Raw genomic sequence first — 15552 nt, forward strand, 5'->3', positions numbered from 1 at the left:
AGAGCAACACCCAGCTTGCTACATACGTTGTCCTGTTACTTATACCAAATGGTATTATGTTAGCATTGTTTAATTGGAATCTCTATTTATGCATTACAGACAGTTGAAACATAAATTAAAATCAATTTCTACTACTCTAAGAAATGGCACTACATTTAATTATTTGACATCACTGCAACCATAAATTGTATAGGGGCATAATAACATTAACTGATTGGATGACTTAATATTAAATCATTGTTTAATAAACAAAAAGAAAATCAGATTGAGTTTGAAATGATGTTGAAATTACATGGTGTTCTTTGAATAAATAATAGGGGGCCCTATAATAGAAAAGGTTGAGATTCTCATTTTATTAATTGTATGTGCTAATCTAGACATATAATGAAAGGGTTGAAAAGGGGTTAATTTAAACCCCAATTTATGTCACACCAAACTTCTTTATTTAATTAGATTAATACATGATTATTGGACAGCATACCTCAATGTTTACATAAATCAGTCTTAAAGAAAAATTCTGAGAACTGTACTATTTAATGCTACCGTTGGTTTACAATATTGTGGCTAAATGTGGTGTGCTTTCAATAAATGTTCCAAAAAAGTTTCAAAGTATTAAAACACAGATCTGGCCCTTTCCTGATTCCCTCTTTGCTCTCTCTGCACACATCTCCTATGTTTCTCTATGAGATCAAAGAGGCAGCATGCTCAGTGTTCGCTCCCTGAGATTGGTGTGTATTATAGACCTGGCAATCAGCTGTGACTGCTCCCTGCCCACCTTGTACTGTGAGATAATCCCAGCAGCAGCATGAGAGCTGTGTCTGTGTCCATGCAGCTGTCATTATCCCCATGTTTAAATCCTCATGTCTCCTACACTGATTGTTATAGAAACCTGAATTTTTCAGGGTACACAGGGGACCCTGAGAGCTGCTAAACCAAATTTCAGCCCCATAAACATAACAATTTGCCAGATATGGGGTCACAAGCATTTAATCCTAGTAACAATCAGGGATATTTTCACATTTGGGGGTGCTATTTCAACACCAGGGTCCCCACATTGAGTTTGCATGTTAGGGACCCCTGGGGGCCACTTCCATAGGACTGAGCATTGGGGTAATGCCAAATTGCTCTGTACTGTTGTGCCCCAAATATTCAGACTGGCTAGGGGGAGATGCTTAGTACCTCTCACTGCCGCCTGGAGTCAAATCTGCAGACGCTTTGCTGCTAGGGGCTGAGAGGCTGGTGGGGTGCCTGTTACACATAGCTGGCCTCTTACATTCTGAGAACCCTAATTTTTCAGGGAGATGTAGGGTCTTCAAGATGTAGTAGTAAAAACATGCCCCCCTTGGCTATCTGACACACATTTCTCTGGAAGTATCTACTGCAGAGATTTTGTGGTACAAAGAAGGTTAGCGGCCCCCTATAACTGACAGGTTGCATTATACGATGTAGTTTCTGCTCTTTGGTACAGGCATGATGAGCAGGGAGCAATATATGACCGGCCAGCACTGTATGATAGATTTAGTTTTGTATCTTTTATTAGTAAAATGAACATCAAATGGTGAGTGCAGAAGTTTTTGATTTGTCATATCTTTTCTTTGGTATATGACACTATATACATTTCAATTTATTTAATTTTAAATTAAAATTATTCTAGTTTTAAACATATCTCTTCAATGTTTGTTTGTATTGTGGCCTGTGGTTTTTTCTCAATGTCAGCAGCGGCCCCCAGAATAAAAAAGGCTGGGCACCATCTAAAACATCTCATTAAGTGAAGAAGAAGTATTTTCCCCTTGTGCAAAATTTGATGTTTTAAAAATAAATGCAGATTTACTTCCTTCATTGCTATTTTGTAAGCTTCACATTTTTAGTATTGGGTTAATATTTAAATAGCAGTGTGAAAGCATCTTCACAATTTTAAGGTAAGAAATCTATTTGTCTATATTTATTTTACCTTATATGCAGCATTATGACCTTTCTTTACATTGTTCTGCACTAGTTTTCATTCCATATACTGTACTTATATTTTAAGTCTGAAAAAAATCTTTAGTTTTTAATACACTAGGGAAGAGTAAAATCTGTGTTAGTTTCTTTGTGTTGCTGTTTCTCAAATTGGGGAGATTTTTCTTCACTTTTGATCCTGAAGATGCAAGGATGGGAAATAACCCCAATGTGAAAAGGAATTCTCCTCCTAAAGAGAGAAAACTTTACAGGTGTCCCCACTAAAAGATTTCTCACCAACTTCTGCCCTGGTGACATCTCTAAATCTTGACATTTCTCCTGACTTTCTGTCTCACTGGCAATATTCAGAAAGCCAGTAGAGGGTGAATCTTTCCATTGGGGACACAGACAGCAATAAAAACTTGACAAGTGGTTTAACCTCTAAACACACTATTCAAAGGTTTTCCTTTACTTTCGTTTTAAGGAATTTATTTAAAAATGTTTTCATACAAGGTTAACACAGCTGATATTCCTAGCTGAAAAATTTGTAAATCCTGAATGAAAACATTTTAAATAGATTTTTACATTGTTCCTATATTGAATGGAGCAAACACCAACATTACATTTGCTTTGTTAGGAATGTGGTAAAGGTTACTGATGTGTGTATATTATATTTCCAATTTTAATTTTGGTCCTGCTGATCACTGAAGACACAGCACAATTTCCGACAATATGACAATTAAAGCCAGAAACCAGGCCACAACTTATGCCAATAATGACAATATCTTTAACCAAGCAAAGCATCGGATATGTCCCCACATGAATTCCTCCTGTATTATTATAGGAGGGGGACTCCCATATATAGACCATTGTGAAGTACCTAGACAGGGATTGCTTGCAAGTACTTATCTCATCTTAATTTTTTTTCATTATTAGCATTATTAATATTTATTTATATTTGTTTTTATTACCACATCCTCAGTGCATCACAACTTTTCATTGATCTTGCCCATTGTAGGATCAAAATATGTATAGTTCAATTAGAGCACTCAAATGTCCTGCTCTGGAATCAACAGTGAATAAACTAAACAAACAAATAATACCACTTATACTACTCTTAAATATCCTACAGTCAACAAACATATATATTTAAAACCCCAATACTGTCTTAATCAATGTACTATGCCAAATATAACCAAGCACTTACCTAACTGGACAGCTGGTTTAGCCAGTGTTCAAAGCGATATTGAATGGAGCAATTTAACAATGAGTGTAATCAATAGACAGTCTCTGAAAAAGATAGAACACTTTTCTCTTATTCAAACACCTAGCCTTTGTGGTCTGCAGAAAACTATAAATTCATATCTGGCCATGAGGCTGAGTTACTGGGCAGCAACTAATGAAAACTTGACTGTTGATTAAAACCATCATTGTTTAAATAGCTTTGGACATCCCCATGTATGCATGATACAATTTATATATGGTGGGCTGGTTTGGTGGTCATGGCACACTTTGGGCCCCTTGATACCAAAAAAGTATCATTTAACTGCCATGGCCTACCTTATTATTGTTGCTAACCATGTCCAATCCTTTTATGACTGCATTGTATCTATCTTCTGGCTATTTTCATGTCCATGAACATGTCACAAACATTGTTTCTTTATTATACTAAACTGGCCTCCACAGTCACCAGATTTCAATCAAATAGATCACAATAAAGCAACTGCATGATGATATAATAAAAATATGGACCAAAATGCCTGGGGATATTTTTACAGATTTTATACCGGAATATGGTTCATCATGTAAACCTGTGGAAAGAAATCATTGTACCCGGAGGAAACCCACACAAACATGGGGAAAACCTGCAAACTCCATGCAGATAGTGTCCTGGCTGGGGTTCAAACCTGGGATCCAGAGCTGCAAAGGCCACCATGCTGCCAATATATATTCGTTTTTTGTCTGAATATGTCACTAATTAAAAACCGCAGCCCCTGCTGCCTATAAACAGACAACTCAATGCTTCCCTTTCTCCCTATTACTCCCAGCACATATGCTAACTATTACTACATGGCTATACCTGGTGGCTAACAAATATTTCACATATATTGAAAACCCAATGCTACAGTACTGCCTATAACTTAATATATACATACACCGACTCATTCTTCGTATCCCCCTTTTCTCCACTTTCTTGCCCAAACTCTGTATTCCAGGTGATAGAATCTGGATTAGATACAGTGAAATCAGCACTGTTTCTCTATGCTGCTCCATGCGATCATGGGTGGAATGGCCAGGAGAATGCTGTGTAAAGCTTTCTGATACCATCACAGCACCCTGCCTTAGTTTTCCTTTCAAGAACCCCCAGCCCTGATGCAAGAAGTGAGCTGGGTCTTGGTAATGAGTTAGACAAATATTAAAAGGTTTATCCACTACCTTAGTAAATCAGTTGCTGTTTGGGTTTTTTGCCACCAATTTCTTAATGTTGTTAAGACATGAGAAAAGCTTATATCACTACATTTTTAAAAACCTTTCTCCATTATTTACCAAGAAAGCAGACTTGTGCTACCATTTCTCTGCTCTGTAGTCATAAACATGAATGCTTGGCAAACCATTATGTGGCCAAAAAAATCCCTCCTAATCTATGAGCCAGGTCTGCATACCCAACTATCATTTTATGTCTCAGATAGCTTAATGTTCCCTTTTATCAGCTCATGGAAAGCATTTGACTGCTGATTTGTACAATGTATTATAAAACATGGCGATTACTGTCAGTGCCTTCATCCAGAGAGATCTATGAAGACTATTTTTAGCTCAGTTCAATCTGCCTTCACCATCCTAAAGTCACAGAGCTGTACTCCACAGGGTGCTTGTCCAACTGGCCATGTGAAGGCCAAGGTGCCTAAAGGAAAGATGGGGAAGGGTAGGTTACTTTTTTTTATACATATATTTTGCCACATCTGTCTGCATAATGTTGATGTTTATATTACTTATAATGCAATATTGTGTTAGCCCTTACACTTATATACTATACACTTATAAGCGTAGTCTGTGTGAGTAACTTGCAGGTAGACATTGTATAAAGAGTTAACAGGCTGATATCTCTATTGATATGTCATTTAATCTGTCACTTTCCTGTTGGAGTCCTTGTTTGTTTCATTGTTTATATAGACTGTTTTATCCTGATGGTGATGAGCTGCTGTTTTACCTTGCAGATAGCAGTGGATTTTCCCTGCCCTGGGCCCAGCCTGGCCATCCCATGGGACACCAATAACAAGCACTAATTGGACAGCAATACATCAAAGTCAGTGTTCAGACAGTTCCTCCAAGCCTGAAAAAATCTGCAGCTCACCTTTCCATCTCCTGCATGGCTGTGATCGCTGGCTGCCAAAAAATAACACTCATTATGCACAGCATCTATTTGATAAGAAAAGTTAATTTGTCACATTTCTGCTGCTTACACATTGTATGGTAATCATTCTAAATGATTATTCGGACAGCGAAATTTACAAATCTCTAATCCCTCTCATCGCATGCTTCGATTTTCCTTTATGAAATATCTGAATTACTAATTAACTAGAAAATGAGGAGATTGTCCTACAATAAGGAAAGCATAAATACATCGAGAATATCACAAGAGTACATGATTGGAGATCACATACATATTCCACTTTTGGATGAATTTCATCATAGAGCAGAGATAGCATGAGAATGGAACATTTAATTGTCATTAGATTTTACATAATGACTTCACTTTACTATGAATGATTCTGTGTGTCCAGCGACAATTATATCAACTGTTGTATATATAATATAATAGATAGATAGATAGGTAGGTAGATAGATAAAAATATTTTGACAGTAGCATTCACAATCCTATTGATCTATTAGTCTTGCAATCTCTGCAAACTGAAACTGATTTATTCACCGTTTATGTCTACTTTATTGCATTATGACAGGTAATTAGACATAAAGGTAGAAATATTGTTAAATATCATAGGCTATGTTATCATAGGTTACTGTATCATAGGTGATTGATGCATACATAAATAGATGAATTAAATTATTTCTTTATATAAATAAGAAATACTTTTTTGGATCTTCACAATGTCATTGATATAAATGCTTGAATCAATTCTTCAGTATGCAATACAAAGCATAACTCATTTATTTAACCTTTCTATTACTGTAAACTGCTGTAAATATTAAATTCAGTTTTGTATCATACATATAATAATCTTTTGTCCCTTATTTCCTTTTTTTATTCTACTTTAATCCATTGCAGATTACTATGTTAATATACAAGACACATTTATCTGGCACATTCCTATCGGAAAGGTCGTTTCATTTTAGTGTGTTGTTTGAATGTGTACCAATATGCTGCCCATAGGATGTATATTAATATGATATTCCAAAAAATGCATTTATACCTGATTGTATTTTGTGCTTATTTGATGCTTCATTCTTACTTATAAAGTATTACTATTAAGATGTGTAATTAAACACTCAATGTGTACTTAACGGTGATGGACCCAAAGGAAGATTTTACACTGTTTTAGTGAGATGAACACTGACTCTTTTTCATCATTTGCTTCCAAACAAGATATTTGTTTCCCATTTGAAGCGCCTTCTCCTGTAAGTAATTGTTCCTGTTAACACAATACCATTCACTGCTCTCTGCTGCTCTATAAATAATCCGGATTGAGATGTAAGGATATGACTTTCACAAGATTGGTCAATTGATTAAATCTGTGACCTGCAATTGCGAATAATTTGGGAAGGCTATTTAAACAGATGAAGGCCTAAATTGCCTTGCTTGTATGTGAATTAATTCCTCATTCATCATCATTATGAAGTGATTGGTCTATTCACACTCCCTATTCTGCACAAGCAGAGCAGGATTTAAATGAGGCTGCAGAACACTTTTAATATGGTCTTCTGTTTCAAGACTATGCCAGATCCTAGAAGAACTAATAGACGCAGATTTGTTTCTGCTTGTGAACGCTGGGGTTCAGAGCTTTGACCTAAATATTTATGCAATGCTTTTATTACACATTGATCTAAAGCCACTTAACAAAATAAGTCCTCTACAAAGCCCGTCTGCTCCATTTAGCATCTATCAGCCTTTAAATTCTATGTAACTGTTTAGACAAAATATGTGAACAGATTGGACAGCCCCGCATTGAACTCACAAGTCTAGAGCAAAAATACAACACATAAAAGCTGCAAGAAAATATTACTTTGCTACAAACAATTTCATCCAACGCATTAGTTACATCATATCACAAATACATAATAGTTGTGAATAATTTCGCACGTTTTGTGCACATCTGAATATAAACAGTCATTTATTAGAAAGTCAATATAAATGTTATTCTGTAAATTATTAGTGTGTTTTAAAAAGCTCACAATGTAAAAAGCTCACAATGTTAGATCGGTGCTTGGATAAAAAGATATAAATATATGCATGTATGTCTTTGTCTCTCATTTATATTATGTAGTAAGCATTGTCCCATTGTCCAATACATATGTGTGTATGTATGTATGTCTTTGTCTCTCATTTATATTATGTAGTAAGCATTGTCCCATTGTCCAATACATATGTGTGTATGTATGTATGTATGTATGTGAGTATATATGTGTCCAATTGTCCATGTGTGCATGTGTATAAATATTCATATATATATATATATATATATATATATATATACATAAATTTTTTTTTTCTTTTCATATGTGAGTATATATGTGTCCCATTGTCAAATATATATGTGTACATGTATACATATTTATATATATATATATATATATATTATATAAATACATACTCTCATAAATACGTGAGTATATATGTGTTCCATTGTCCAATATGTATATATATATATATATATATATATATACATGCATGTATATGTATATGGGACAATGCTTACTGCATAGTACAGTGTCACAAATCTTGTCCAAAGGGGAAGTTAAAGCTTTGTCAGGATATTATTTATTAAACTTTAGGACAAAGCATTCTCTATCTGCAGCTATATGACCAACAGCTGGAGAAATCTGAAAATGTTTGTATTGTTTTATATCTGTAACAGTATCTTTGGAGATATATATAAAATGAATATACATTTTGTGTTGTATCTTTTGTGTAACCTTAAGTCATGGGGAAATATCAATTGATTGATATTTATTAATATAATATTGATATCAATATTATATTAAATTGATATCAATTTATTATAATATTGTATAATACAAAAGCTGATATGTAAGAAGGTCTTGTCAAATAAGCCGACTTAGACAACTTGCTATGATATGGTGCTGCAGGTCCTGTACATGATAGTGCCATCCTTTTGACCTCAAGTTCTGGGTCGTATTACAAAACGATTAACACATTTAGCTTGAGAGTGAATAGATCAGGACGTGTTTGTGGAACAAAGGTCCAGAGGATTGTTCATTAAACCATTGTAGCTGGCAAGCTGGTGAGCAGGCTGACATATGGTAGCGGGTACATGCAGTGACTGCTCAACTTGAGTAAAATAATGTAACAAATCGAGCAGGAGAGTAATTGAAAACAAAAGGACTGTCAGGTGTGATGGGAGAGGCTGTATTGGCCCCCAATGATGGAGAATGAGGATCCAAATGTGAGCACAGTGCTCATCCTGCATACACCAAGTGTTTGTCACCATGCAGGGCACTTGCCTCCAATCCAATGATCATTCTCCATACTAACCAGCAGATTTTTTCACTAATTTGACATGAAGTCGAAGAGCAGATGAAGGCATGACTGATTATACTAAGACACTTTCCTGTACACCGTGTAAATTTAGTTAACCAGATCTCCAGTGGGATGATAAATTATTAACCAGCTATTCATATCCTACCTCCCTTTTTCCTCGGCTGTTAGCATAGAGCTTTTATTCTAAACATGTAGTTTGCAATCAGTTTGGTCACACTTACAAGAACACGCTTTAATAAGGCAATCAATCACATGCTAACAACCAGGGGCTGCCAGGGACTGGGCTCAGTTTGCCTTGTATGAATATAACATCCTCAGGGATCTCTACAAGTACTTAACCAGATTCTCTTCATCCCTGCAGAGGCCAACACAGCTTCTTCTGCTGGAAATAAGCCACATAATACCACAAAAGTATTTCTTCTAATAATACCCTTCCAAATTGCTGCCATAGTAAGAAGCAGTATGGTGAAGGTTACCTAATTCGTTCACATGTTAGAGGGAATGAATGGGGGATAGATGGATGGATAATAGCTGGACATGCCAGATTCACATAAGGATTACTGGAATAAGTTCAGTCGCTTTTATGTGATTCTTGTACAATTACATAGGAAATACAGTCAATTAAATGCTTCTGAGTGGACACTAGGGCTTATCATTGATCTTATATCTGCTAATATTGCTTCAGACAGCTAATTTACCTCCTTGTTAAACCCAACTGCTGTCTGCTTTCCAGGCACCTGCAGCAAGCCTATTTACCTGCCATAAGTTATTTAGCTGCAGGAATGCTTTTCTCTCTATTTTCAATCTGGTTGTCAGGCTTATTTTGTAGGGTAAAAAGCAATGTGCATAATGTAGTAACCCACAGATACCAATCAACAGTCGTTTCTAACTGCCCTGTCCACACTTTGTAAAGTGTAATAACCAATGACAAATAATTAGCAATCATTTCTGATTTTTTTCTTTATACTCTACAAAGCTAGTAACCAACAGAAACCAATAAGCATCAATAGCTCTTTCTATCCTTAACAAAATATATTATGCCATAGCAATAAATAAGCAATCGTCTCTTGTTGCTGTGCCTATTTTGAACAAAGTGTAGCATCCAATAGCAACCAATAAAAAAGTATCAGTCACTATTAAGTGTACTAAATAGTAAAAAATGATCTCACATTCTTGTCTGCTATAGACATTACATAGCAGTTCACTATACAATCAATGAAGAATTAGTTGATATAGATGACTTAACAGCTTTACTCCCCTTTCCCCCAACAAACAAAAATCTATTTGTTGTTATTTTTATAGAAGTTATAAATAAATACTTACAAAAATGCTAATGTTAAACGCTGCAAAGTTCCTATGACTATGTAATATATAGAGGGAACTGAATTGTTGAATATGCAGCAGTTTTAGATGCGTCAATATCGATTATTCAACATTGGAAACCTGACTTAAAAAGAAAAAAAACATTTCTGCTTGTGTTTTGTCTGTTTTGTTTTAAAATAACTTTTATACTAAAGTTTTCTTTTGGCTGTAATGTTTGAAGTCTGATGCCAGATTGCTACAGACAGATACAAACTATATATATATATATATATATATATATATTTGGTGCAATGGAAAATATATACAGGTGAGTGACACTAGTAATGTCTTCCAACGAATTCAAATCTCCTTTTATTCTATAGTATTACCAAATAATCATATTATTCCACTAAGACCAGTTAAATATTTTAAGAATGTAATTACAATTTGCCTTCGTGATTAATTTTATTGCGAATTTCAGCAGATTATTGTAACAGTGTTTATTAGGTTGTTGACATTTTTTATAATTTTGGACGGTGCTGAAAATCATTTTCACAAAAAAGAAAAACAGACAAACAAGAAAAAAAATAGAAACATTCTTGGCAAAGGAGCAAAGAAATGTCAGACCCACTCCTGTCAAAGGACATCTGAAAGAAAGACAGGTAGACATTTCTTTTGGAGCTTCACATGTGCAACAAAAGCAAATATAAATAAACAAATGACATGTAAACTTAACATCCCTGATCATCAAGTACGGACCACAACATAGATATAAAAATATAAATAGAATAAAAATGTTAAAGAAAACCACATTGTGAATTTGTGAAGATTTGTACACAAGCATATTGGATGGGGACTGCCTGTGCACTAATTTGCAGAGGTGGGTGCCTGTCTGCAAAGCTTTGGCGACATAATCCCTTCCCTATGCGGCTTGTTAAGAACTAACAGAAGGTTTGCACTCTGAGAAAATTATTATACATTCAGAAAGATCCTCCTTACATATACATCATTTGATAATTTAATCAGTATGCTCACTTCTCAGCCGCTGAGGATAAACCATTGCCCAATACAAATATTGTCGTTTTCTGCACAGTTCAGACATAACCCCAATCCCAGTGTTTGATCATAAAATCTAAATGAAAAATGCAGAAATTGTATATTTCTGATAAAACAACCATTCATAGTATGTGTGTGAAATTGGTGGTTGGGTAAAGAGGCAGGCACATTGCAAATTGCAAAGTAACATCCTAATACTGTGTTTTGTTAATGCTTAAAAATGTATCTTTGTACATGTGGAAAAAAATCAAGTGGATGACCTTTTTTGTTCTGCGTTAACTTAATATTCAAGTATCCCAGCATTGGTAATCCTAAAATCTACACAAGTCTGCCATTTTTGTTACTGACATAGAATAAACAAAATTTGGCATTGCCTATAAAATAATCACTCTTTTAAAAGTAGTCCTTTGTCTTCTTGAAGATAATGAGATAATTTTATAATAAAGTCATTGATCTGGAGAAGAAAGCTTGTGACATCCTGAAAGGGCCCGAGTGCCACCTCTTGACAAGCTGTCCATAAAGACATTGGCAATGTAGGTAGCTTAGTCAGGGGGAGAGGGTAGGTACATCTTATCTGGTAAGTGGTACCTCCTCTCTCTGGTCTAGAGGGACAGATGATTTGCTTAGGACTGAAGGAGTGAAAGTCAGGAAGGAATCTGATCTTGTAGACGAAGAACAGGTAAAGTCAGAGCTTGCAGACCTTTGTGCTAGCCCACTGGAAGAGCTGGAATGGCATGCCAAACAGGAGCAAGGGGTACCCCCAGCACTAAGTCCATGAGCAGGTGTGGCATAGATAGATGGGTGTCGAAATGCACATAGAAGTTCTGGTCTGGGATAGGGGTGAGAGAGGACTCTAAAGGTATCCAGTGGTCTCAGTGGAGAGCTGAAGGGGGTGGCAGCTGAGGCTGAGGGAGTGCCAATGCCCATGTGAGAGTAGTAAGGAAGAGGTAGGTGAGATGGGAAAGGGTAAGGTAGATTGCCAGTGGCAGCAGCATGGCTCATCATGTAGGTGTAAAAGGCTGGGTCTGCTGGGTGAGGCCAGGTCATTGCCAATCGCTGTCGCTTGTCCTTCATTCTCCTGTTCTGAAACCAAACCTATGGACAGGAAAGAACATATTTAGGCTTAAGTTATTATATTAGGTGTGGAGCCCCTTATACAAAAATTAGAAAGTCATTATATATGGAAACATACATTGGAAAACACAGAAATGTAGGTCATTTTAAGTGTCAATATCTGAGTATCCCCAAAACACATGGACCAGGACCCCAGGCTGTAATATTACCTTGATGGTGGTCTCTGGCAAGTTCAGGGCTGCTGCCAGTTCACATCTCCTGGGCCTTGACACATAATTCTCCCGATAGAACTCCTTCTCCAGACGTGCAATCTGTTCCCTGGTGAAAGCTGTCCTGTACCTGCGCATCTGGTCCCCAGCACAGGACAGAGAGCTTTGAGATCCATTGCTCCCTTTGGAAGAATCGCTGCCATGCTGGACAGGGCTACCTCCCATGGTCTCTGAGCACTGACCTGCACAGGAAACACAAGACATGATTTCCATTAATGTCTGAACTTTTATTTTACTAGCAGAGCACCAAAAGCCACTAAGATATTGAATTCTAATTAAAACAGCAAAATGACCATTAGACTTGATCAATAGTAGCAATGCAATACAGAGCTATAATGCAATATTCTACAAAGACATTGAAATATTTATACTGAAATAATAATACATGGTAAATAACTCAAGCCATAAGGCTCACAGAATACACAGATCTCATGGAGCCCCAGGTCACCTGGCTGTGGATGCAGCATGATGAGATGCTCCCCCAAGCAGTAGCGCAGCAATGACAGGTCTATGTGGAGCTATACAGCCGGCATCGGTCGTAACCCCTAAATTAGCGTGCATGTACCAATTTCACACTAATCTGTCCGGGCGGCCCTGCAATTCAACAATTTATCTGCTGTCCAATAAATTATGGATAAAGACAACCCAAATAGATGTCTTGTAATGAAGATACATGCCCATTATACAGGGTAAGCTTGTAAATATAAAGCAGATGAACACTGCACAGCTATCTGTTCTTCAGACAGTAATTCTAAAAGATTAGGTGGTCATCAGAAATAAAAATGGATTCAGGAAGGTTGTTGGTGAGCACAAAGGACATTTGTCGGTTACCTACTGATCAATCTGAGATAGCAAGGTGTGAAGTATACCTGGGCTTCTGAAGTCTGGGCAATGGGAGGGTCATCCGACTTGTATCCTTTCAAATGCAGCATTGGAGGATGTTTTGCGGACACTTGAACCTTTTTTAACATCCAAGAGACAATTTGTGACCTGGCGCCAGATACTTGTGAAAGGCAGGAGCTGCTTGAGGGTCTGTGAGGGGCATGGAGGCAATACCTAGGCAGGCAGGCAGAAGACTCCAAACCACACAGCCTTGTATTTATGGCTACCTATACACCAGACAGGCTTCCTCACCCAAATGTTTGATCTTTAACACTGGCAAAGGTGTCACACATCCTACAGAGGCCAGTATGGTTCAAGGCCCCAGCACCAGACAGAAGGGTGCCTATGTTCCTAATAAACCTGGATACTAATATTCACAAATTACATTATAATGAAAGTAAAGCAGAATAGTAAATGTCATGTGCATGATCAATCTCAACAATTCAGTACGAAGAGCTGGATAGAACTAAACTATCAATTGTTTCTTAAACATCTTATTCATATATTTTATGTACAAAATATAGAACGATAGATAGCTAGATAGATAGATAGATAGATAGATAGAGATATTATTGTGTATAAGCGTAAGCATGAACATTGCAAGAATAAATGAAATAATAAATCAATACCTGGGTATATATAGACAGACATCAGGACAACAGGAATCAAAACATGGGGATAGATAGATAGATAGATAGATAGATAGATAGATAGTATTGTGCCTAAGTGTAAACATGAACATTACAAGAATAAATTAAATAATAAATCAATACATGTATATATATAGACTATATTTTTGTGTACACATGAACATAACATGAATAAATGAGGAAAGGGATCAAAACATCAGGATAGATAGATAGATAGATAGATAGATAGATAGATAGATAGATAATAGATTGAGGGATATATAGATTTGGGATAGATAGATAGATAGATAGATAGATAGATAGATAGATAGATAGATAGATAGATAGATAGATAGATAGATAGTATTGTGTCTAAGTGTAAACATGAACATTACAAGAATAAATGAAATAATAAATCAATACATGGATATATAAAGACAGGCAGTATGTTTGTGTACACATGTACATAACATGAATAAATAAAGAAATGTAGATAGATATATATAGAATGGAGGCTGTGACCCTGTACCTTTGCTATGCTGGTATTCGCTGCTGGTCGTGGTACAATCTGGGGTGCAGCTCACTTCGATCTCTTCATAGAAATCGGATTCTGTGTCGGAGCTGCTGTGCTGCCCTTTACCTGATAGAGAGTCAGCATGTGGCGAGGAGAGGCGCAGCGTTGGCGATCTGCTGTCCTCTCCTGTCCCTGATACAACTTCCACCTCCTCTTCTGCTCTGTCCCTGGATGCCAAGGGGCCAGATCTAGGGCTCAGGCAACTTCTAGCAAGCATTTTCTCCTGCGGATCCTGAATGGGGCTTCCTACTGTGTCCGACAAATTAGACATTCTCTTGCCAACTAGAGTGCCAAGTTGACCTCCCTCCAGGAACATGACCATCTCCTTTCTGGCTTCCATTGTGTCTGTGAGTCAGCCAGGGAGGACTAGTGCTGGCAGCAGGGACAGGCAGATGAGCAATAGAGAGATGTTGCTGACCCTGTGCTGCCTGCACTCTTCTGTGCTGTTCTGGCTCTGGGAGGGATCACCATTGCCCTCTTCTTTCTAAGCTGTCATCCTTAATGGTGCAATCGTCATTACAGTACCACTGCTGACGCCACTCATTGATTGCTGCTGGATAAATAGCAACGTCCGCCACCTTAAAGATGAAAGGAAAGCCGGAGCTAATGGTTTATGGTACTGATACACCAGATGAACAAGGATGATGCAGAAAGTGTGAACAAAGATATACATCTGGAAACAAACAAGCACAAGAGTATCTTGCACTGTCCTTAGTGTTCCAGGGGGAACTCTCAGCACCTTTCACCATTTCTTTCACCCGATAATTAAGTATGCTTTTAGTTATTTCTTTCTTTGTTGCATAATTCATTATTCCTTTTTATTTCTTTTAGATTTTTTTTTAGCACTGTAAAGTCATTTTACCGAGATACACCGATGACACTTTATGTGTCATTTTGTGGTACAAATCTTTTTATTTTTACAAACTTACTTTTTTTTCTTTTCCTGGTGGATATAGACTTGTCACCTCTAAAGAACTATAAACCTATAATATTGAAGATTCTGCAAGTCTACTTTACTTTGTAAATGCTGATACACTTCGTATATATTTGTATTCTTTTCTTTAGATTTCTGGAATAGCGGATCTGAGAAAA

The 15552-nt window shown here is 36.7% G+C and overlaps 1 protein-coding gene across 1 annotated transcript; it reads right to left on the reverse strand.

Annotated features, from left to right (window-relative positions):
* Window positions 1-10467: 10467 nt before the first annotated feature.
* EVX1 (even-skipped homeobox 1) lies at window positions 10468-14802 on the reverse strand. Its single transcript, XM_072413451.1, has 3 exons — window positions 14416-14802; window positions 12316-12557; window positions 10468-12127 (listed from the first exon to the last, which is right to left on the reverse strand). The coding sequence occupies exons 1-3, from the start codon at window positions 14798-14800 to the stop codon at window positions 11603-11605; spliced, it is 1152 nt and encodes a 383-aa protein (XP_072269552.1). The 5' UTR covers window positions 14801-14802; the 3' UTR covers window positions 10468-11602.
* Between the last annotated feature and the right edge of the window lie 750 nt (window positions 14803-15552).

Source organism: Pyxicephalus adspersus, chromosome 5 (assembly GCF_032062135.1).
Source record: "Pyxicephalus adspersus chromosome 5, UCB_Pads_2.0, whole genome shotgun sequence".
NCBI lineage: Eukaryota > Metazoa > Chordata > Amphibia > Anura > Pyxicephalidae > Pyxicephalus > Pyxicephalus adspersus.